General features: G+C 37.0%; 1 protein-coding gene across 1 annotated transcript; it reads left to right on the top strand.

The window, feature by feature from the left end:
• The first annotated feature begins 1,126 nt into the window (after positions 1 to 1,126).
• LOC127418686 (sericin-2-like) lies at positions 1,127 to 25,651 on the top strand. The gene is made up of 5 exons (XM_051659397.1): positions 1,127 to 1,332; positions 16,503 to 16,664; positions 18,143 to 18,360; positions 19,690 to 19,851; positions 23,997 to 25,651. The coding sequence occupies exons 1-5, from the start codon at positions 1,251 to 1,253 to the stop codon at positions 24,186 to 24,188; spliced, it is 816 nt and encodes a 271-aa protein (XP_051515357.1). The 5' UTR covers positions 1,127 to 1,250; the 3' UTR covers positions 24,189 to 25,651.
• The last annotated feature ends 739 nt before the right edge of the window (positions 25,652 to 26,390 follow it).

Genomic DNA, 26,390 nt, shown 5'->3' with positions numbered 1-26,390 from the left:
CAGTGCAGGCAAGTGTGTGACGCCATGTGCTTTTACAAAGCGATCAGCTATGAACACAGTCTGCGGAGAAGTTTTTCTGTTTAGCAGATGCATATGTAGAGACAGGACTTCATATATCACATCTGGCACAATTAAAAGGCAAAAATGGAAGTGGTTAATTCAGACAACTTTTAAGGAATAGTTCACCCAATAATGAGATTTCTGTCATCATTTAGCCCTTGTGTAATTCCAAACCTTTAACATTATTGTTTTCTGTGGAACACAAAAGGAGATATTTTAAAGAATGCTCATGCTGCTCTTTTCTATAGAAACATTTAAACCTGGCACCTCAAGATGCATTTTCAGGGGAACGTTATAATAGTACAAGATGGCAAAATCATTAGAAATCGTACAAGTTGGTTTGTTCAAAAATGTACAACATGAAACATCAGGGGTTGGCACAAGGTGAGGGAAGTGTATTACAGGTAACCATCAAACTAGGGCTGGGCGATATGCAAGAAATGTTCACAATATTTTTATTAAAAAAATATTGCGATATCCGATTACATCATCAATCCCCTGACAAAGAGATCGGTAAATATTTTTGCTTTATTGATTTTGATTTAAAAATTACATTTATTTATTGAAACACAAAATTTAATATATTTAGCGACTTCCCAGCTCCATTGTTTTGTAATTTTCTGGTATTGTCAATCATCATCTGTCAAAGAGTGCCCCAGTCAGCATCGGGATATTTGTCATATATTGTCTATATCCAATTACATCATCCTATCGCCTAGCCCTACATCATGCAGTACATCAGCCATTTGTATTGCATAAATACTGTAAATATGGAATGAGTAACCAAATTTGTTCACAAACATTTCCTATCTTAAAATAAAGTGTTATATAGACTAGCTAAAACTGTATTCCTTTTTTGTATCAATTTGAAATTCTGTTTGTTGATTGGTAGGTAGGTCTCTATAGGAATAAAAGTCATGAGACAATGTTGACAAGTCCTTTATGCTCTCTGAATTTCTATTTGGAAGTGAGATTGGTGGTAAGTAACATTTGTACTTTTGAAGCATACAGGAGGGGGGGTGTGGGGGGAGTGGAGAGCAGCCATATAAAACCCCTGGAGCACAAGCCATGCTTTATTCTGTGACCCACTCATTTCTGTCTCAGGCACAGGAAACCCCTAAACTCTCTCAGCCCAGCCCCAGCGCTTGCACACACACTCCCACACACTTTCAGCGTGCTCAAAAAGGAGAATGGTTGTGCCCACGGAGAGAATGAATGAGCTCTGGAAAAGGATGGCTCTGGTTTTGGTGTTCGCCATTCTTTTGCTACACAGTAAGTTCTGACATTGTTTAATAAGCTGTAAATCTTATGTAATCATTCACACACTTTTTATGCTGTATAATTCTTGTAAGGATTTAGGACTATGCTTTTTCCTCTAATTTTGTAGAAATTAGTATTCAATAAGTGGATGCAACATATATTGAATCATTTATTATATAATTTATATAATATAAATTTAAATGTGTTTTTGAGCAAGTTTTGGTTTGTAATTGGTTTTAATGGTAACATCAATTTTACTCTAAAACAGTCCCTGCTTGAATGATATGACAGCCCTCAGCTTGTAGTGTTTACTCAGAGGAAACTTGTTAAAAGTTAGCGGGAAAGTAAAACAAAGGGGTCTGGCGTAGAGTGGAAACTTGCCGTTGATCGTATTTATGGGCTATATCCTGCCCCCCGTCTGGGTGGAGCTGGCCAGGGGTTTGAAGCATTGGAGTTTATGCACATGTGTGCATGTATTTGGGTTTTGAAGCGGTTGGAAATCCTGGAAACTGTCTGTGGGGTCAGTCGAGCATCTTTAACGTCTACTTTATTCTGTCCTCTTCAATTCGAGTGGATTTCTGAGTCTCTATCTAGCGTAAATGTAATTTGAAAGACAGGCTTACGCATTAATATATTGCAAGCTGAAATGTACACCGCAGTGTTTAGTTCATGTTCATTTGAAAGCAAATGGATGTTTACATTATCAGCCACTAGAATGGAGACAGTTGTGCGTAAACTGCTCTCCATCCAGGGAGGTTACCGCAAGTCTGTTATTTCAAAAAGGAGTAAAAAAAAAAAAAAGCTGTAAGTGACGTGCATGTGGGATGGGCATATCTGCAATGGTTGGGGAGAGCTGTACGCGCCTTTTCCCTAGAGGTGAGAGAAGGGCGGTAGAGTAGGTATAACGGTATGAAGTGTGGTTTGAACACAGCATGTAGGGTTATAAGTTTAGTCCAATGGAACAAGTTCTCAGGAGCTTGGTGGTTGAGCTGGGTAGACTTTTAGAAGGATTCTGGCACTGTTGAGTTTATGGAAATACAACAGCAGAAAAAATAGGAAAAGCAAAGACAAATTTAAAGGTTTTTATGCAAAGAAAAGTTCAAGCTAAGAAACACATCCACACTAAACAAGCACTCGCACAGCACACAATAATGTTTTGAGCTAAAAGATAAATTGAATTAGGCAGCCCGCCTCCCTTGTTAGTTGAATAAAACCTGCTTAGTTTGATAAAGCTTGTGTTATATGCAGTTTAATTAGCCATACATTTCTGGAGTTATCCTCAAATGTTCTATTAAAAGGTTATAATGTATAGTAATGCAATACAGTAAACCAATTTAATACGCTGCAACAGCTGAACTTTCATTGATATCTCAGACTTTGGTTTGCAAAGCATTGTTAAAACACCACCTATGCCCCTCCCCAGTTACAGACCACAAAGCACTCTACATTACCATTCCCACCAGTCTGTTAAATGGTTGACACTTTAGTGCAATTGGCACCAATGTGAGACTTCACCATTGGCCGGTATGAACATAGAAGTACTTTTCAGAATACCATGGAAATATGCTGTGCTTAATGTCCCAGGATCTCCAAGATACAGCAAGTTAATTTGATCAGAAATTCATATGTGCAGCCATTGAACATCTGATATTGGCATTAAAACAGTCATGGCTTTAGTTCAGCATCCAATAAAACAAGTTAAATAGCTTTTTGTTTAGGGAATCTTTGAGGTTCTCTATAATGTCTACTGCCTCGAAAACAATGTGCTTTATATAACTTACTTATGCTGGCAGTTCTGATCTGACTTGATCATTTTTTACCTCTGCTAAACAGGATCATGTGTGTTTGGTATGTCTAGATGGTACATCAAATTCCAAAAATGTAATGAGATACAAGTGCATGACCTAAGTCATGGTGATGGTCAACTCTTTAGACAGACAAACCACAAGCTACTGTTGCAGCTAAATTAACTTAAATGAAACTAAGTGACTGAGAAGGGTAGAATTACATGGTATTTTAAAATGTTTTCCAATTAAAGACTCAAAGCCTGATCAGATGGTAAAATTATTGTATTCAAACTGGCCAGCCTAGGTTCAAATGTGACAAAGACCTGCCAATGCAAATATTGATCTTATAGAGGTGTTACCTCCCTGTTCTGTTGGAAGAATGGGGAAGGAGGAAGAGCTTGCTGACACAGCCTGTTGCCAAATGTGTTTAGCTGAACTAACATTCTCCCCGTAGTTACATTAGCCAACCAAATGGCACACTGAATTTCAGTTACCACCCTTCCCCATGTTGTGAGTTTAGCCATAATAAACCCTAGTAGCTATGTGGCATTTAAGTGGACAGCCGCCAAAATGACGGTTGGTACTGCCCAGGCATCATGGAATATTATTGAGTTTGGCCGCTTCTGAATTACAGCACAGTGGCAAGTGAGAAAACACCTTCATGCATCTTTAACTCCTTGGCAGACCTATAGTGTCCCTGCAGCAGGTCTTTTCCCAATGCAAAAAGTGCTATTGTGGCATGTTATGGTAAGAAATTTAGGTTCCCAGCTAAAAAGACCAGGTTAACCATCATGCAATTCCTATGCTGGTCTAGGCTGATTTATGCTTGGTGGACCAACACATTTTTGTTGGTTTCAATACATTTAAGTTAAGAAAATCCTTACAGTTCATTATAATACCCATATATTTAGTACAAAGGGTTTTCTTAACTTAAGAAATTTGTTGCAGCTGAGGCCAATTACTCTACCCTGATTTGAACCAACAAATAGGAATTACCATACTAGCTAACTTATATGACCGTTGCCCAGTATTATCACACATGTAATGTATGACTGGTATTTTTTATAGCATTGGCCAGCACAGCAAAGCTATTTAGTGCACAGCAGATGCAAGCTTTTACATGGGTTTAGCCATACAAAGACATACAGTCATGGGACAATGGAAGAGGATGTTCTTGCATGCCAGTGCATCTTGCATTCTTATGCATGCCGTTATTCTGAAGTGAAGGTTTGTCTTTGATAAGAATAAAGGGGGAAGGAGTGAAGTCATGCAGTTGTGGTCCCTCATATCTGTGTACCTTGGTTCTAAAACATTCTTCTTCGCCTACAATGCAGTCTGTGGCTAACAAAAATGTGGGCTGAAAATTGCAACTGCCAGTTTCTCATGCCCTTCAGCATCCTGGCATCCCAGGATATGGTGATGAGGCCCTGTTAACGTCATGTACCCAAGGGTGGGGAGACTGTACAGAATTTTTGTGTGCTTGGCTTCATTGGACTTTTTAGAGCAGGATACTGATTGATATTAAAAGGAAGGAGGAGCAAGGATTAGATCATTCTGTGATTATGCCTTTCACTGGAAAAGATAATTTGAACAAACAGGAAGTCTGCCAAGTTAAATTTGTTGGACTACAACACTCTACTATGCATCAGGGACAGGGACACAATTATACACACTGTAAACATATATAGATCAAGGCCCTGATCGAAAGAGAAAGTTTAGATAAGCTTGAATTTCCATTATGGTTCAGACTAGTTTATGCTGGTTTGGTGCTGGTCTAGCTGATAGACTTGTAGACCTCATGTTGTTCACCAGCAAAAAAACAAAAAACAAAATCCTGGTGAAGCTAGTTGACTATGGAACTCAAATCAGCCAAACAAACAGCCTGTCCAGCTAAGACCAGCTAACCAGCTTAGGTTTTAGCTGTTGTTTTTCTTCAGTAGGGTAAAACAAAACAATCTGGGATCATATTAGCATTCTTTGTTGTTACTCTTCTGCTGAGTGGGTTATTCTATAGTTCCCCTGGCATTCTGATGCAGTTTTAGTTATTGCATGTCTCACAGCTGGCATACAGCTTCCAGCCACTGGAGCTAATTTTGACACAGGCGTTTTGGTAACAGGAGCATCCAAAGACCTGAGTCCAAACATTAGTGTGTAATTAGCCTGTGGTTATACAAAATCTGTAACAAGCAGAAACTTCAAGACACCATTTTGGACCAGTCTGCTGCTTGTATCATCATATTAGTCCAATAACAACTTAACAAGTGATGGTTAAGTTTCAATTTGACAGAAACTTTGACTCAAACTTTTGGGATAAAATGTAGGTGTTCATTGTAAAGCTAAACTTCCAGCACATTGGAATATATTTGTTGAGGAATAATTTTCACTACTTTAAATCATTTTCAGTGTGTTAAGTACAAAGATTGAGTTAAATTATTGTTGTGTTTGTTTAATACTTGTTTTAAGCATGTGATTTTATGGAAAAGTTTACACTTCTGTGGTGGTTTTTGCCATTTAGCCTGAGGAATAAACACAGTTAACGTGGCTTAGCTGAGCCCCTTTAACCGGTGGGGTAATTGCCGGGGTAATTAATGTTCAGCAAGCAGCACAATGTTGGGGCAATTCTCCCTAATTTTCCCTAATTGAAAACATAAGATTGTTTCCCTTTCTTGCCATCAAGAGCACGAGGACTTTCTCATGGCAGTCTTTCCTCTTTAACCACAGTTTAACAGAGCCACGGGGATTTTTTACAGTTAGAGAGAGGGGGCAAAACCCAGCCCCAGTTCTTCTTTTGTGTGAACAGAAGTAAGAGAAGCAGAAAGAGAAGAGGTTTCTCATCCCCTCCTCTTTCTGTTGTGGCCTTTTCTGCAGGCATTGTATGAGCTGAACATGGCATTGGATCAAACACTTAGATATCCAATTACATTGTCTGAATCAATCTGCACAATGATGTCAAAGAACAAGAGCTTGGAAATGGTCCACTGTCATCTACAACCACACAATGCTGTTGGTGTTGATAGTGAGCTCCAAAAGAATGAGGCAGCTGGCAATTGGAGGGGGGTAACAAGAAGAAATCTTTCTCTGTAAAAGGATAGTTCACCCAGAAATGAAGATTCTTTAGTATACTTACCATCATCTTATTTCCAACCCCTATCTTTAGTGGAGCACAAAAGATATAAAGCTGAATGTTAGCCTCACTACACAAAACATTTGTAACATTTATTATCCATACAATTTATTAAACTTAAGATTTGTATTAATATGTCCTTCTACAGGTGATTCTGAAAGGGTTTTGCACAGTACATGAGGCTATATTTTGAAAGAATCTATTTGTAGGTCTATTTGGCCCAGATTGGGACCAAAAGAGTCTGGTGCATCAGTGTATAGTTCCTAGCTGAGATACCTGCATCCTGTCTGGCAAGGGGAGCATTCCATGCCTGACACTAATTTGATTAATTCCTTCACCCTCTTTTTGTTTTGTCAGAAAACAACTGGGCCATGGGCTCATTGCTAAGCAAATTCTCAGGATCGGCACACTCGCAAATGGAAATAGTTCTCCCATAGTTGGGGTGGATTGAGTGGTCTCTGGATTTCTAGCTTCTCAGATAGGCCATAAAGAAAGTTCTTCAGCTTTTTGAGAAATAATGTTGTGATTGCACCAGTTGGGCATGAGGGGAACTTCCACTGGAAGATCTTTTTAGTTAACCAATTAAATGGTAGAGAGACTAAAAATACTATCAAAACATGTGAGAAAATGGAAAACCTTGTTCAGAAATGGGCCAAATGACATAGCGAAGGGTACAACATGTTGCATACTCATAGCACAAAGGTTCCCTCTGCCCATCCTCATTCCTCAGTCTTAATCTTAAACCAGTCTAAAATGGTTGGCTTGTCTTAGCTGGTTTACATAAGCTGGTCTCCCAGCCAGGCCAAGCTGGTGCTCAGTTGGTTTCGCTGGGAGGCTAGCTGGTTACCCAGCCTGACCATCTGACAAGTGCCCAAAATCCCTCTAAAACCAGCCAACATCCCAGGCTGAACAGGCACAGAGACCAGCTAAAACTAGGCAACCATCTAAAGCTGTTTTAGCTGGGGGTTTTTTGTTTGTTTGTTTGTTTGTTTTTTGCTAGGGTCTGGATATTTGGCCTTAAGTCCATGTTAAATACTAAGTGGATTCCACATCTACACCCTGAAGCAATTTGACACATCTAGGCTCCACAAGTAATCCTAAACTCAGGTGGAATTTGATAGTGCAAGTCTGTCGACAACCCAGGCTCAGGACTGGTGGTGGGTGGTTGTAAAAGAACGTATGATGCTCTGGCCTTCTGTAGGGAGGGAATATAGCTGCAGCTGTCAGCCATCTATGCTCTCTATGACCCTGAAGCATTGAGCTCTAGGCTGCCATCCAGCCAAGCCGGCTGCAGACGTCAAGGCCTGACATTTTGGAAGGATATGGACTCCACCCTTCTGGACACCACATTAGTGATTATTAGAGTGATTACAAGCTCTTTTAGGTCGTCTGCAATCAATCACCACGATCTTTCAACTTTCTCTAAGCTGTTTATTTATTTACATTTCTCCTCATCCCCTCCAGACCCAGAGGTCAGAGATATGAGATCTTAAGATGATCATCTGCACTATTAAGATAATGCCACGGCTTAGATCCCTGTGGGTGAAGGAAAACAAGAGGGGGTCTTTGTTAGCAAGATAGATACTGTCTCATTGTTCAATAGGTTTGTGATTTAAGCATTAATATGGGTGGGGGGGATTGAGGACCAGGGTCGCCCTTAAGGGCGGAAAGGGGGACAGCTTTCAGGGGCCCAGGCACCGAGGGGGGCCCAAGAGAAATAGATCAATACCCCCGAAAGTGCTACGACATCCGGAGATCGCCCGGCAGAGATCGTGCTCTCACATTGCCCACAACAAATACCAGCACTGAAACGTATAATGGCACACGCATCTGCATTCCTCTTGGGGATTCACCTGAGGATAAAGTCCAGCAATTTTCAGAATTCAGAAACTCAGAATGAAAGTAGACATGCCTTTTGATTCCCATAAATAAATAGGCAAATTAATGACATATTTTTTAGTGTCATGAGACATGGGATATAAAAAAAAAAAAAAAAAAAAAAAAACAGAAAGAATGCTTGACCAAAGGTTTTAAAGTTTTCTGATTAACACCACTTGCAAGCTCTTAGGAAAGAGGGGTGACAAATGAGATCTCTTTAATATCTCCATTGTTTGCAATATATAGAAATTAGATTAAATGGAGAGAAAATTTAGACTTTTGCGTAAGTCTTTGGCTTCTCAGATTTGTATCCTGACATAAAGACCTCAGTAAACTTACAGTACATGTATCTCCTCTAGAGTTTCAGAAGCAATCTAAACAATGTCTCAAATTATGCTCCGATTTGCAAAGATTCCAAAGTCTGCAAACAAAAGTCAAAGATTTCAATATGAACTCAAATATTTCCAAGACCAAATTATCTGAGCTGTACTATCCATATTATTTTTATTGCTTTATTGTCTTTATGTTAATGAAAATCTCTTTTGTGTCTTGTTATTTCTCTTGATGCATTTTAGGGGAATCTTCTTAGACAAAGTTGATACTTAGATCAAACACAACTGAAGATTCCTGAGCTATAAAAGAGCAAAAAAAAAACAAAACAACAACAACAACAACAACAACAACAAACAATTCCTCTGGGAAGTTTTAATGAAAAGAGTGCTTTTTGAGGTTGGAGTTTTGTGTATCTTTCTGGCTTAGCCCAGTTTCATATAGAGAAAAAACAAAACAAAATCAAGCTCAGTGCTTGAAAGACTTAATGAGGTACTTCCTTTAAAACAACCTTAAGTATTTTATGGGCATTTCTCATGTGCCCTGGGATTGTGGAAGAAGAAGGAGACGTTAGGTCTCAGGTTTATATCAGAGCTGTCAAGATTTGTCTGGCTAAGCTTATTTCTGTACATCCATTTAGGAGAGCATGGGGGATTTTGAAAGTCTTTGCCTGAGATGGTCTCATTACATCAGAGCAGACATGTCAGAACACCACGGAATGAATTAAGTGTGATTCAGAAATCTGGAGAGCACATTTAGTGCCTGTTGTGTCATTTTCCACAGAATAACAATGGTTCTGTTCCGGCCATGTCATTACTGTTATATCAGTGGATGAGAAACATGCACTAAGGGAGCTGGGTGTGTTCCACGTACTCATACTCTACTAGAACTCTGTTTGTGTTCGCTGTTGGAGATTCCATATGTGACTGTTTGATGACCGAAAGATCACACACCAATACAAATTATGAAATGATTTCAGTAATAATTTTAAGAGGCATCATAGGTGAATGTCTTGGTAGATTGCCTATTTTGGAGTAGATTAAGAATACAGTAAAGCTACAGGCTTCAAATGCTAATGACTGTCATTCAACAGACTATGCTTCTTGTCCAGATTATTGTCTCTGAGGTCTGATAGAGCTCTTCAACTTCTTCAAGTCACACTCTCCAATCTCTAATACATAGCATCTGTTAAAGCCAGCTGTACATGGTGACTGTGCTAATAAAAATGAGCTAATCTCATTCCTGTTCTGTCTTTCCATTTTGGCATTATGTAAGGTGGTATGCAAGTGTTTGTTTATAATGTTTGAAGTTTTAAAGTGGTCAGGATAAATTTAAAGAGTAGTTTGTTGAGTTTCTTTTTTTAAAAAGAGGCTTATGTGAGGTAGCATGTGCAAACAATTCATAATGCATTTCATAATGCATTTTTGGTCAACTATTCTTATTGTAGTGTGTGACATTTAAATTGTATTTCCCCATATACAGAAACTTAAACCTGGATGTTTGCATCCAGGGATAGTTCACCCAAAAATGAAAATTCTCTCATCATTTACTCACACTCATGTTGTCCCAGATGTGTATGACTTTCTTTCTTCAGTAGAACAAAAATATTTTTAAAAGAATGTCTCAGCTCTGTAGGTCCATTCAATGCAAGTGAATAGTGATCTGACATTTGCAGCTCCAAAAATTACATAAAGGAAACACAGAAGTATTCCATATGACTCCAATGGTTAAATCAATATCCTTTGAAGCAACATAATAGGTGTGGGTGAGAAACAGAACAATATTTAGGTCTTTTTTTTACTCTAAATCTCCACCTTCACTTTCACTTACATCTGAAAGTCACATGTGGTGCCTGTTTGTTTTACTTTTACATCTGAAAGTAAAAGTTAAAGAGGATATTTAGTGTAAAAAGGACTTAAATGTTGTTCTGATTCTCACCCACACCTATTATATTCCTTCTGAAAAATATGGATTTAACCACTGGAGTCTCATGGAATACTTTTATGTTTCCTTTTTGTGATTTTTGGTGCTACAAATGTCTGATCACCATTCACTTGCATTGTATGGACCTATATTTTTCTAAAAATCTTTGTTTGTGTTCTGCTGAAGAAAGAAAGTCATACATATCTGGGATGTTATGAGGGTGAGTAAATGATGACAATTTTCATTTTTGGGTGAACTATCCCTTTAATGTGAAGTTTCTTTCTTACTCTAACTTACTCTAACCAGAGCTAGCTTTTGACTAACATGGAAATACAAATGTTAGTGATAGCCTAACTCCCAAATTGCCTTTGGTGACCTCATTCACCGCAAAGATCAGTACATCCCTGCTCCAGGTCTGGAGAACATCAGCTTGATCTCATGTGGTAGTCACAACACAACCTCTGTGTTCCTAGTAAATTCCAGGGAAACACACTGCTCAACCACATTTTAACAGTTGAAGAGATTCTTAAAGTGGCAGCATACCGATTTATATACTTTTACTGCACACTAAATGTATGTTCTTAGCTGGAAATGGTACAGTACAGACTTATAAGTACATGGTGAGACAGTATGCCACTATTTGGACAAACTATCACATCATAAAATTTCATCTTGATCTAAAACACCTCTTTCTCATTTGTAGAAATCACACAAATACAAAACTATACAAATGAGTACATGTTAGAAGAAACAGGTCGTGTTTATGTGAAATTAGTAGAAGGAGCAACATTCTTCCTAACAGTTATTGTATCAATAAACATGTCAGCTTTCGGTCTGCATAAGTCAGCTCTTAGTTTTATTAACATTTTTAAGAGCTGTAGGATGCATGCCCAGTTCAGACAATTAAAATATATGGCCAGTCACGCACAGTATCAAGCACGATATCCCTGCTTACAAGATACAAGGGTGTATCTAAAATGAGGGATGGGTGCTTCATGTTGTGAGTGCTCAGTGAGCCATCATGGTGGCCATGCACCTTTAAAACTACAGAATGCTAAGAGTGGGTGTATTACTTTGGGACATGCAGAGGAAGTGAGCTTTCTGTGGAATCAAATTCTGTGGAACACAAATAGAACTGAGCTTGAAGGATCACAGATTTGGTTTTCTCTTTTGTTGCTTTAACAGAAAAGACTGCTATATTTTTATATATATATCTGTTGTGTGACGTCTGTTTTCCTAAATACTTTTGTTAACTTACATTGTGCATTTTTCCCTCATCAAAAGTACTGTGGTAGTAACATGGTAAAGTGATGATATCAGATTGTAATACGTTTATATTACCATGGTACAATGATTAAGATGTTCACACTCAGAGGTATTTAGGATTGGACAGAATAGTACTTTATTGATACGCATTACATGGGACTCCAAGACACCTCAAAATATACCATGGTATTACCATTTTAGTTGGTACCATTTTCAAAGAATTACAGTGTTATCATGGTACATGCCCAGAAAATATGGCATCTACCATGGTACCATGTCTCAAACCCATGGCATGGTACCATGTGAAAAAAAAAAAACATGAATACAATCATGGCAGGGTCTAAAGATTTCCCTTGTGCCACCCAGAAACTTCTGACAGCCCTCTCATGGTCCAATGAAGAGACAACCACTTGTCCACCCTTAAGGTCTTAATGGCTTAGAGGTTGCCCTCCCCCAAAAATTGCATCTTAGTACCGCACTGATTACAATTGTACTTTTTTTTTTTTTTTTTGCAAATGGTGTATGTGAAAATCATTGTGCAGAAATGTTATAATTGTTTCTGTACAACTGCCTTACATTGTATTGCCATTGATGAAATAGTCACATCTGTTTAGCCAAATGTGGAATGTTTTTAGTAGCAGGGTGTGGCAGAATTTTTTACTATTGCTAGTTAGGACAACACAGACCACCCAGCATGAGTTGCAGATGGCATTCTGAAGCCTATGTGACAATGAGTTTGATGTCAACACTTGCTGGGGTCCTTAATGACACCAAGAATTGCTCTAGATTTAGAGCACAGCTGCTCAAATTCTTAATGCCAAGAAATCCTGCACTACTCTACATTGACACCCATTTATTTAGCAGTGAGGCACTTGAATGGGGAAAGTATGAAATACTCAAAACTGTTTGTCAAGATTATTAATAATAATAAAAACATCTGCAATAAAATGACAACAATGGTATCATAATTGTGCTCCTTTACCTAAAAAAAAAACTCTGGTCCACCTAAAGCACATACATGTTGGTAAAACAAAACAGCATATCTGCCCATTCATATCAAATTAATCAAACTTAAAACAAAGAAAGCATCGCACCTTTAACCAATTAAATTCAAAGATTATAGAGAAAATATTCAAAAAACTATCTGTTCATGTTATAGTATGATTTTTAAAGCAATTTCCATCTATGTTTACATAACCAAGTTTTAGTGATCTGTTTCAAAGCTGCTATTTTAATTACTCTAAAGATATACTGCTCTATGTTTTTAAAGACAGATGTTTTTTAATGTTTTATCTATGTTTTTTTAACCCAAAATAAGGTTTTCCGGATGGACTTCTAGTGTGCGATTAGATATTAAATTCATCTGTTTAATTACTTCATCCCAGTATGTTTTTAATGTAGGGCACACATACTGTATATGACTATAATGAGCCTTATTTCTTCACAATTTCACCAACAAATCCCTTTTACCAGAATATTATAACTGGTGTTATAAAGAATCATATCTGTATTTTCCAGGCATCTAATCATATCAAAGAGGGGATTGGCTCTTTTACTGAATGGCAGGAATTCTATTCCTACAGCCACCATATTGAGAGTTGCAATGCCACAAAAAGGCATTTGACTCTGTCAACTGTAAGGCAAGACTTCCATTTCTACTGCCGTCAGATTGAACATTCCAAGTAGTTTGTCTCTACATAGTGAAGATATGGGAAATGGAACCTAGTATGTTTAACTGTCACTGAGATATCAGTAACTGAAATGTCAGCAATTGTCACTGACTTGTCATTCTAAGCTTACAACTCTATGATAAATCAAGGGGGGGGGGGGGGCTCGTGGCCCATAAACTCTGAAAACAAATGTTTATGTATGCTTAAATATGTGGGCCCCACAGCTTATTCAAGGCCTCTCAACAGGGCACTATGACTATGAGGGCCCCCAACCCTCTTATAGGACTCTTTTGCCTTCCTGTTTCTAGTAAAAAAAAAAAAAAAGAATTGAGCCGCTCTTTAACTCTATAATGCTGCACATATCATATTTGATACATGACTTTCTAAACATCATCATCACGATGTGTATGAGATGTCTACTGTCTCCTGTTTCTGACTGTTATTTCATATGTTAGGCTTTATATGGTTAAGCTTTATTCTCTGTATAAAAGGGCTGTCGAACAAAAATGTTTATTGTACCATTCATTGCTATAACTGCATGTTTGCCCTATATTACAAAAAATAACTTGCCTTAGGTGGTTGGAAAAAAGAAGATATTGATTTTTTATTTTGTGTGGGACAAAAGTACTGATTAAACTAGATATGTAAAGTTTGTCAAGACAAACTATAATGTTGGTTTGACAAAACCTTGTCTGAATGTATAAAATTATTTATTCATTTGGCATATGCTTTTATCCAAAGCTACTTACAAAAGAGGAATACATTATAAGTGAATCATCGTAAGGAGACAGTGGTACGAAAAGTGCTGTATTACAAAGTTTCACTAGCATCAGAATAGTAGAATCCAAGACAGATTACAGTGCAACAAGAATTTTAATTTTTATTTATTTTATTTTATTTAAGTGACTGGTTAAGTGCTCATGGAAAAGATGTGTTTTTAGCAATTTTTTGAAGACAGAAATTGAGTCAACTTCACGGATGGAGTTGGGAAGGTCATTCCACCAACGTAGTTGGTGCCTCTTTGTGTTGGTACAACAAGGTGCCATTCCTTAGCCAACAGCAGGTTTCTGGTGGGAACAGAATTTTCCATAAAATGACCAAATGACTATTTTTGAGCCCCACACTTTTCAGACCATCGAAGCTCTCACAATGGAGGGTAAAGTCTTTGAAGGAAATAGGGTATAGGGATGACCACTTCTGAATGGAACACACCATAATTCAGATGAGTTACAAAAGATATGGCATTGCGAGCCAGAACTGCCTGAACTCTTTGCCAAGTTTCACCAAACCCATGCGTAGATGCTTTAGGAGTCTATCTGTTAAATTCTTCGATATTTAAAAGAAAATTGGCACTGTGGCCCTTGCTAGTCATAATCTGCCCTTGCCCATCGCAGCAGCGGTGACAAGTTTTATCAGTTAGGTAATGTATCACAAAGAATAACGTTATACATGTACATGAAATATACATTAAAAAAATGAAAATATAAATGTTTGCTATATTCACGTAGGCAATTTAAGGCAGAAATGTTTCATCAAAGACTGTGAAAAGGGTCCTTTTGTTTTGTAATGTTCTGGTTCGGTACAGTCATGGTTTTAGCAAAAATTCAAGATAAGCTGCTTTCGGATATAGCATTGTTTGTTTCACAGAAATCAGAGGATGCAACACCCAAAACAAATGAGCAAATTCATTAATTTGTAATGTACGCTCAGCCTCGTGCTTTAGGGCTTCATTTCCATTTTCTCACATTTCCTGCATACCACCTCCAATGTACCGCAAAGCCAAAGGATGTAACCTTTTTGTGGTAATTGTTTATTTGCTTAGTCTGCATTGTGAACATTAACCTCCTGCCTAAGCTATTAATAAAGTCTAGTGGCTGTGCAAACAGGACACATGTTTTTAAAAGAGGGTGGAGACGGGGGCAGTGAATAACGGTCAAGCTTTTTTAACCTCCACACAACCTTACGGTGCACCTACCACCCACATGCTAGCAAACACAGGGAGAGTGTGGCAGGCCCTGGCTAGGGAGGATCTGACACTCAGGTCAAACCCTGTAAGCCCCCAGTGATTGCGTGATAGATGAGAGAATGTTGGCACAAACACCCTGGATCAAATCCAAGCTCTAGGGTTTTGCATAACTCTCTGTCTTCCTCAAATAATTTTTTACTTATTTTATTGTCTTCATTAAAAAAAATTAAAAAAAAAAATTTTTTTTTTTTTTTTTACTCAAATCAACTAACTAGAACCTAAAGGTAAGGTGTGTCAATTCTGCACCACCAAACGGAATTACAAAAATAATTGTGTGTTCCTTCATCATCGGGCAATTTTAGCACTGTGAATTTCTAGAAAGTAAAATCTCGTTAAAACATTTATCACAATCTCATTATCATGAAAAGTCCCTCTACATTGTTATTTCCACCACATCTAAAATTCTGTTTGGTTTTTAATAGAATTCTGTGGTGAAAATGATATGGAAATAAATTTGTTAACGTTTTTGAAAACTGATGCCTCCTATGTTTGCTAAGGCTAATTTTATAGCTAAAACTATATGTATCCTAAACACACACACATTAATAATATTTTCACACTTTATGCGTAATTTAAAATTACAGTTTGATTGGAAATGACACCCCAAAAAAAACAACAAAAAAAACACTGCACACAAGTGATATTTACCTTGAATTTTCTTCATACATCACCTGACCTTTTTCAAGGGATAGTTCACCCAAAAATGAAAATTCTCTGAATATTTTCTTACACTTATGCCATCCCAGATGTGTATGACTTTCTTTCTCCTGCTGAACACAAATAACGATTTTTAGACGAATATCTCAGCTCAGCATTATGGGAAAATGTTTTTGGTGTGGTGTAAATTATTCCACAACAGTAGTAATTTCACACAGTAATTATTGAAATGGTTTAAAATTTTTTCACTCTTTGTTTAGATTATCGCAGTTATAAACAAGTAATTTGTTTTGACGTGGTAAACCATGTAATCATCAACAAAGAGTTCTTTTCAGTGTGAAATTAATATGATCAAAATGTAATTGCTGCTCTGTGCCTACCTTAGATGAGAACTGCAGAAGTTCTTCCATCTTTTTCATTATTCATTTATAACATTAAACTTCATAATTCCCCAAGGTGAGGTGGGAGTGCAAAGCTAATGCATGTCCCATATCTTGATCATCTTCTGTGTCTCTTTGTAGGTTGTCAGGCCCAGGGTTCCACAGTTACAAATCCACCTCTGACTGGTACATCTGCAGGCTCAACATCAGATCCAACTGGTGCATCCAAAGATATAAATACAACAGCAAAAACAAATAATGCTGCCCCTAATGCCATGTCAGTGCAGTCAACTGCCCCTCAAGGTAGGATCTCCCTAAATTAATCTTTGCTGTGTTTGTTGTTGTTATTATTATGTTAATGTTTCTTTGTTTACTTTTTTTTTTTTTTGACTGATCATTTTTGAGCTGATATACAGTACATACAGCATATTCTAATTGGTGTGGTCATTCAGTCTTAATTCATAAAATTGCTTTATTGACATCCCTTCGATTAAAAATATGGGCATCTAAATATGTATATTCATAGGCCTGTACTGTATACATTTCATAAGATTTGTCTTCTTGCCCTGTTGTAGGTAGGGGGTCATCTTACACAAGTAGGGTGGTTTCAAAAATGTTATGCTTTTACAGCTAAATGTAAAGACAAGCAAATGGTTCTATTTATTTCTTATGATATATGTTCAATGCATCATCATCCTGTACATGCTAAACTTTTATGTTTTCATTTAAAAGTAAATGCACATTTGAATGACTAGGTAATCAAAAAATGTAATCACTGTTTTAACAATATCTTTGTTTCCAACTGTTAAGCTTGTCACAATAATTTGACATTTCTGCTTAATTTGATGAGTTTCAACTTCATAGATTAAATTCAATTATTGTGATTAAATGCATGATTAAATTCAAAGTGGTCGAAAAATTGCAGTTAACTTATTACTGTAGACTGTAGCATATTTTTCTGTAAAAATTGAAGGCAATTAAACTTAAATTTTCAATATAATTGTAAATGAATGACATTTTTAGTGCAAGACATTAGTTGAGTGGTACGGTTTTAATTTAGCATGTAAGGTATTTTATTTTGTTTATATTATTTTAATTAAACAAGCAAAATTGCAACAGCTTGACAGTCAGCAATTACCATTTAATTCCCTTGTATGGTAAAGAGCAGCTTTGACATTTAGATAATGACTTAATAGATAATGGAAAAAAATCATACACACAAATATTTTAGCCTATTTTTAAGGTTTATGCATTTCAATTTCATTACAAAATCCCATCTAATTGAACTGGTTGATGTTTAACTAAATCAAATTAATAAAACTTAAAATAATTATTTTTTTTTATTTTTTTATTGTGTTAAACATTACTCAAGTCAATTTGATGACATTTTGTTAAGAAATTGAAATGCATAAATCTTTTTGTGTGTGTGTGTGTGTGTATGTGTGTGTGTGTGTGTGTTGCAAGTAGCATCAGGGTGGGTTGTAGATCACAGAATTTTCAGTTTAAAGCAAATGATCTGCTGAAGGTGCAACTTGACCAAATTTAGACATGTCAATGGGCAATTTCTGCCTCAGTGTTTTAGAAAAACTGAATTTTTAAAAAAGATTTTTTTTTTATTTTTTATAAAGTTGCATTCAAGATCTTCCTGGCTCAAAAATCTAAGGGGGTATGTGCAGTAGGTGTGACATATCTGAATGGGATTTTGCATGATATCAGGCACATGGCTCAGATTATTTAACTTTTTTCTTGTTTTTAAATGACAACCTCCCCTTAATTTTTAGCTTTTACAGTAATGATGTCATCCCCCTCTTCTTCTACTGCTGGTCCAACAAGCAACTCCCAGACATCAGCAGCACCTTCATCAGCCATCACTATCTCTGGAAGTAAAGGGAGCAGCCTGGCTATGCCAGTTGTTCATTCCTCAGCCCCCACTGTAGCTGGTGTGGAAGAAAAAACAGAACTGATGACCAGCCAATCCAATCAGGTGTCAGGTGCACAAGTAAGTGATTCTGGGTTACTAAGCTCATACAATTCTGGGTGGAAATAAGAAAGGAAGGGTCAAAAAAGGGTGGTGTGGAATGTAGATCTGATCAGAACTAGAGATCCACATGATGAATGCTGAGCTGAGTTGTCCCTCAAACTGCTTTGTTTTTTTTGTTTTTTTTTTTTGCGTGTGTTATTTAATGATAAAGAAGCAGCATAGACGGACACAAAAATGTGTTCGAGTAAACGGACCCTAAAAACAGTTTAATTTACACTACTGTATCTCTTCAAGTAAAACTATAATTCAAAGGCTACTTTCCAACCTAAACCAATGGACAGAATGACTTCAGATGTTATATTTTCAGTTGCTGTTGTGTCCATCTGTGCACATTAGAAAGGAAGGAAGCTTCGTGTCTGAAAGGATGAAGTTTAGCAAGGCAGTTTGAGCTGTTGATGCCTGTGCGGTCAGATTAAGGAGATCCTGTTTTGCCTTTAACTATAAATAATCCCTCCACACAAAAGATGAATGAGTGGTAGAAAAAAGGGGCTTCCTCTGAGTGCTGTCATGCAGTTATGAACCCAGGACAGAGGTTGGAGAGAGGAAGTGTGGGTAGATGATGAGATGATGGGTGCTGGCGAGAACAGATCTGAGACCAGTGAAAGTATCTACAGTGATCGGAATGATAGACATGATAAGCTAACTCAGGGTTATTATAGTTTTGAATTAAGTTTTTATTTCTATTTTGTTTTCAATTTAGTTTAGTTTTGGGATGTTTTCACTCTGATAGTTTATGTTTTTCAGTACATTAAGCTGTATTATATTAGGGCTGATGTCATTTGAATGTGTTTGACGAGGTTAATTATCTCGGGGCCATTTAGTGGTGTAGTATTTTCATGTTAAATGAAGGTTTTGCATTTATGATAAACCGTGTATCAAAAAACTAAAACTAAAATTAATTCAAGGTCATTTTAATTGTATTTTAATTAGTGTTGGAGTCATGAACATTTATTTTAGGTTTGTTTTTAGTTTTTCAAATTTTGTTAGGTTTAATTTTTTTAGTTTCCAAAAATGCTTTCATTTAGTTTACGTTATTGAGAGAGCCAGTCTGATGCTGGATATTTATATGGGGAGAGATTTCTTTAATATTATGAAAGGCATGGTTCTATCTGGCATATTGGTGCACTATGGGATTAAATATAGTTAATTTTCATTCTTGCTTGCTTGTTAGGGGGGCACGGAATCGACCTTATCAGATAAATCCAAAAATGAAGCACAATCCTTTTGAATTCTTGTGTATTTTATATCTCTGTTCATATCTTTGTGTTCATGTGTGTTTCTCTTTAGCGGAATGAAGAGAAAGCAGAGACAAAAGAGAATGACTCCTCTTCATCTTCTTCCTCTGTTTTCGTGTCTGTGCTGATGTCTGGCTTACTGCTTGCTGCCATCATAATTGGCACATACTACTTTAAGTGTCATCGCCAAACCAGCAGCAAAGGCATGAAACTGGTGAGTACCAGCCCACAGACACATTTACTGAACTCCGGATGCCATTCAATAAAACTTGCAGGTGACAATAATTTAGCATGTTAGCATGTAAAATATAACCTAAGCCCATAGACACGTTTTATGGAAAGGCATGCATTCATATTATAGTAAACATTAATAAGGTATGTTCTATATGAAATCTATTTAATCTCTCCTTTTTTATTTTATTTGAAATATTCTCCTGTCTCAGCTTTATGGTAGACAACTACACATAAGACATTTGTGGGTTGATTTCCCCTAAAACAATGTGGCTCTGTGTTTGTTTAAGCATTTTGGGGCAGAGCTATCTGTTTGTAAGATGGGGAATTGTTCAGGAAACCTGTTTGAAAATATATATACAGGTGCATCTCAATAAATTAGAATGTCATGGAAAAGTTCATTTATTTCAGTAATTCAACTCAAATTGTGAAACTCGTGTATTAAATAAATTCAATGCACACAGACTGAAGTAGTTTAAGTCTTTGGTTCTTTTAATTGTGATGATTTTGGCTCACATTTAACAAAAGCCCACCAATTCACTATCTCAAAAAATTAGAATATGGTGACATGCCAATCAGCTAATCAACTCAAAACACCTGCAAAGGTTTCCTGAGCCTTCAAAATGGTCTCTCAGTTTGGTTCACTAGGCTACACAATCATGGGGAAGACTGCTGATCTGACAGTTGTCCAGAAGACAATCATTGACACCCTTCACAAGGAGGGTAAGCCACAAACATTCATTGCCAAAGAAGCTGGCTGTTCACAGAGTGCTGTATCCAAGCATGTTAACAGAAAGTTGAGTGGAAGGAAAAAGTGTGGAAGAAAAAGATGCACAACCAACCGAGAAAACCGCAGCCTTATGATTGTCAAGCAAAATCGATTCAAGAATTTGGGTGAACTTCACAAGGAATGGACTGAGGCTGGGGTCAAGGCATCAAGAGTCACCACACACGTGTCGGAGGCGGCTGCGGTGTCGTATTCCTCTTGTTAAACCACTCCTGAGCCGCAGACAACGTCGGAAAGGCGTCCCACACAGAGGCTCTTTTCGAATGAGGGTAAGTTGTATTTCATTTGAAACCAGGTCCCTAGGGGGAAAAATTGAGCGCAAGTTGCGGAAATCCAGTGTTACGAGTGTGATGTTGGGGTGCAATGTCATCTGCTGGTGTTGGTCCCATTGTGACACGAAAACCAAAGTCACTTCACCCATTTACTAGAGACACAGGCACTCGCGCCCAGATTTCACCAGACCTGAACCCCATAGAGAATCTATGGGGTATTGTCAAGAGGAAAATGAGAAACAAGAGACCAAAAAATGCAGATGAGCTGAAGGCCACTGTCAAAGAAACCTGGGCTTCCATACCACCTCAGCAGTGCCACAAACTGATCACCTCCATGCCACGCCGAATTGAGGCAGTAATTAAAGCAAAAGGAGCCCCTACCAAGTATTGAGTACATATACAGTAAATGAACATACTTTCCAGAAGGCCAACAATTCACTAAAAATGTTTTTTTTATTGGTCTTATGATGTATTCTAATTTTTTGAGATAGCGAATTGGTGGGTTTTTGTTAAATGTGAGCCAAAATCATCACAATTAAAAGAACCAAAGACTTAAACTACTTCAGTCTGTGTGCACTGAATTTATTTAATACACGAGTTTCACAATTTGAGTTGAATTACTGAAATAAATGAACTTTTCCACGACATTCTAATTTATTGAGATGCACCTGTATATATTTGAAGAAATTGTACACTTCAGCTTTAAGCAATCATGAAGAATGTGTTTTTTCATTAAAGAAAAGAATGTACTATTTCTTGAATTGTGATCAATATCAGTTAGTCTTGGGTGCATATTTCAACAATTGTTCACTTCCTCCAAAGCTTTTCCAGCTGTCCCCAAATTGATGACTTCACCAACTGAATCACCACCACCAAGTGTTCCCAATCAAATTCCCATTTTGAATATGTTTGTATGTGCTCATTTTAAATGCAAAGTTCAGCGTATTTGGTAGATTAGTGTAGCCAAGCTCGTAATTAAGAGGGAAACAATTGGCAGCATATCAGTCCAGCACAGTTCCTCTCACACACGCCCCATCTAATGTTCAGAACTACAACATATGCTTATGAAACTCTCACTGTTTCATCTCCCTGCCAACACTTCTAAGCTGTTTCTCTCTCGTAATGTCAAACGATGAAACTGAATTGGAGTGCACACTTGTTAGACTTTAGAAAGAGGCCTACATTGAAAAACTAGAAAGTGTTAAATTGATCCATACATTCATAGGGCAGGATTTCATAAGCCATATGCGGTTGAAAGTACAAAGTATATCAGAAAAACATGTTTGATGCTTGAGATTTAAAGATGCATTAGAAAAATGCATTATGTCACATACAGTCAATGTTTATAATTTTGTGTAAACACAGACTGAATTTTGAAAGATGTGTCTATGGCACATGTATATTAATCTTGCTGGAATCCCAGAATATTATAAAGTTTAGTGTACTATCATAAGTGAGTAGTAAGTAGTCATTTAGCAGATGCTTTTATCCAAAGCAACTTCATTTAACAAATGTTGAACACAGGGCTGGGTAAAAATGTAGATTTTCAGGTTAATCGCGATCTTCATTTGAACAATCTCGATATTGATTCATAAAATCCCAAGATCTATCTTTTACTCTATGTACAATGCTCCACAATGTGAGTAAATAACTTACATATGCAACCAAATTACATGCTATTTGACTAAGCATGTCTGTGATTAGCCACTGGATGGTAAATTTTCACATTTCACTCGCTAGTGATTGAGTGTAGTGGCAAGAAGTTCAGCACCAAGATCCTTTCACTGCATGTTGAGATTAAAAGTTTGGTTTGACTCGTTCCATGTAATGTGTCCAAAGACTAGATCTACGCAATCCATTTGTCATTAAGTAATGTCTCTTTTAATACCCTTTCTGTTCTTTACAGTCAAGAACAACAAAAATGAAACATTTATTTCAAATGACACATTGCACGGATGCGGTAAAGAAACGATGCTACTCTCTGTAAAATGCATTCAACCAAAACACCTATTTAAGACACTTATCTGCAGCTTAAATGGTAAGAGACAATACCGTTTTAGTATTTGTTCTACATATCAATGTAAATAGTAAAAATTATGCATGAAAACATTACATAATATATCATATACACAGTATATGTAATATAATACATTCAATTTCAAGATCATATTTATTGATGGAATTTGTACATTTTTAAAAAGCTAAAATGTGAACAAAATGATTGAAAAAAATAGTTATAAAATAATTTAAAAAATACGTAAATGTATATTTTCATAATGTACCAAGTTAGAAGGATTCCTGTATAATAAAGAGCATTAGCTGAAAGATAATTTATTTCATATATAAGCAAAATGGACAATTTAACTGATATATGCTCAAATGAATCGGAATAGAATAGAGTTGAGAGCTTGTGAATCGGAATCGAAATGAATCAAAGCCCTAGTTTAACATGAGCAATCTCTAAGAGAGGAAAATCACACATTTCTAAAATCATACATTCTCTTGAATCTGTCAGTTTATGTTCTTAGACAGCAATGAGACTAAATAGAGAACAATCCTAACCCACAGATATTTATATTAAGAAAAAGACCCTAGTAATCTCACATGTCTCTCAACGCAAGTCCTCTGAAGTTTCTGAAGAGATCGCAATTATGTCTCAAACTGTGATCAGATTTGCCACAATATCAACGATGGCAATCAAGTCAAGAGATTTCAATATTAACTAAAATATTTCTCATCAAATTTTCACAATACCAAATAATCTTGGCTATGCTCTCCAGACAGTTTATTTAATAGTTTTATTAATATTTTAATTTTAGGAGAAATATCCAAAAGTTTATGCTTTACTAATGTTTGTACTACAACTTAATGAGCTAAAAACCACATCTGAGCAATAAAATGTTCCTCTGGAAATAGTCCTAGGGTTAAGAGCCTTACTTAAAAGCACAATGGAGATAGTTCATTACTTGCCACTTGTGGGATTTGAACCTACAACCTTTTGGTTTCCAGTTAAGAAATGTAACCACCAAACCTATAAGTTAAACATGTGTGTGTCTTGTGTTCCCACAGGCCGAGGAGTCACTCATGGCAGATGAGGAGAACCAGGGCAACACTCTGGTGTCTGTGGCCCCTCTAAACCAACTGGAGCCCCAGGAGAAGCCCAGTCTTAATGGAGAGTCCACAGAAGCAGTGAAGACCCAAACCCCTCCAGCTGCCACCAACGGCCACTCTACCACCAAGACGGCAGACACTGAGCTCTAAACAACCTATTCTACCACACAGGTTCTGGGTAACATGCTCAGTCCCTGTACCTTATACCCTCAAGCTACTGCATATAGCCCTTGGCCATCAGCATGCACTGAGTAGACAAAGTGAAGGCTCAAATTCCCTCATTTCCATGTAGATACAATCACAAATTTTCATACGGACAAGTAAACACTTTTGAAGCAAGATTAAGGATAATTAATAGAGTAAACATAATTGGTCAAGAAATCCTCCTACCTATTCAGTGAAATGTCTAAATAATGTACATGTTTAGTTGATATATGAAAGCTTGTTGTATGTTATACTGTAAAAGCATAATGTGTTTAAATGAGGTTGATGATTGGTAATGATGCCAGTTATGACGTTAATGATGATTACGATGGCAATGACATTTATGATATGAACATCATATAATGATGCAAAAGAATCATTTTAGTCAAAGAGTTGCACCCCTTGAGAGTAGAAATGGTGTGGGGTGGGGAACCTTTCCCATGAGTCATTGCTGGCTTCAATGAGCGCAGCCAGGGCTGGAACACAGGGAGGAGCCCTGCTCCCGTCCCAATGGTCCACAGCTTCCAGCTCAGATTAAATCACGCCACACCATAAAGAATCACTCTGAAAGCAATGGATGGGAATTTTGTTCTTGTTTATGACGGGTTGTTAGTGTGTTTCTAGGCTGTATGTCTAACAAATCTAATGCCTCTGAGTCAAGTGTACCGAAATGACTGTGTTCTACATGTTTGTCTGTGTGTACAGTATGATATGACTTGTTAATAGTCTTGTATAATTTTGTTAATATCATTGTGTGACAAAGTAATTACTTTTGGAGTTTTTGAGCAGTGGTACATCCTAGTGCCAGATCTCTCGAAAAAACAACATAAACTCCATTTCATTGCTGCAAACAACCCACAATGTAAAACCCAACAGACTGTTAACGGGATTGTTCACCCAAAAATAAAAATATTGTCATCATTTACCCATCCTTATGTTGTTCCAATCCCGCAGGACTTTCTTTCTTCCGTGGAACACAAAGGGAGATGTTAGGCAAAATGTTAGCCTACCTCACCTTTCGTTTTCATTGTATGGAAAAAAGATGCATTGAAAGTGAATGGTGATTGAGGCAAACATTTTGCCTAACATCTACTCTGACATCTACAGTGACAGAATTTTTATTTTTGAGTAAACCATCACTTTAAATATACCGCAAAGCCCATTAGCACTCAGGGTGACAACTAAATGTTTTCTGAATGATGTATGGAATCAGAGACATTTCTGAATCGAGTTATAGCATTGCCATTCTTTGTAAACCAGTATTATGCTCTTTTGTAATATTTTTATAGTCGACATTTAGATGTAGTGTTTATGGATTGAATGACTGACTTAATCGTTTGAATGATCTGCCGTAATTATTAGAAGGTTTTTTTTTTGGTGGGTGAGGGGTTTTGTATCTACATTTGCTACTACACTGTACATTAGTCATAAGGCAAAGGAAAACATTACTAGCAATGGTGTGGCGTAACTGGGTGCAGCCATGAGACCCTGGACCAGTTCTTTTAGTTTTTACTCTCCGTTCTGTTGATTACTGTACTGTTGCTTAGTAGATTCATTCCAATACTGTGAGGAACCACTGAGACAACAAGAACATTTCTATTCTGAACATGCATTAACGTGTTTAAATGTTTCACCTCCTTTCATACTCCAGAAAATAATTTCGCTGTGCTTTTAAAGTTTGACTTAATATTTTGGTGTTAAAATCTGGTAATAGATTTTACTGTTTAGACTGTTCCTGAAGTACACCAATAGAAAGTGGAATTATATGTTTAAAGGCTGTATATGAATATAAGAATGAATATGCATACCAATATGCTTAATTCTGAGGGAAAAGTTGAAGGTCATCAAGGAACTCTTTACTCCATTTTCCCAGTTGTTTAACGTTCCGGTGTTTCATTATATTTTGGATCAGTGTACTAGCATTGTGATAAACTGGTGTATGTTTGAGATAGAAATAAAGTTTTGGAAAATAATTAAATGGGCTCATAATTAATTTCTGCTGTACACAGAATTGTGCCTTGAATCCTTAAGATCCACTTTTTCATTTAATTGGCAAACAGGCTGTTTATGCAGAATATATGTTTGATATGAAATGCACACATATGCTCTCTCTCTCTATAACTCCCCAATTCCCTTTCACACGTGCAA

The sequence above is a fragment of the Myxocyprinus asiaticus genome, chromosome 28 (assembly GCF_019703515.2).
Source record: "Myxocyprinus asiaticus isolate MX2 ecotype Aquarium Trade chromosome 28, UBuf_Myxa_2, whole genome shotgun sequence".
In the NCBI taxonomy this organism is placed as follows: domain Eukaryota; kingdom Metazoa; phylum Chordata; class Actinopteri; order Cypriniformes; family Catostomidae; genus Myxocyprinus; species Myxocyprinus asiaticus.
Note: the sequence above shows the minus strand (reverse complement) of the source record. Positions and strands in the feature narration are given on the sequence as shown.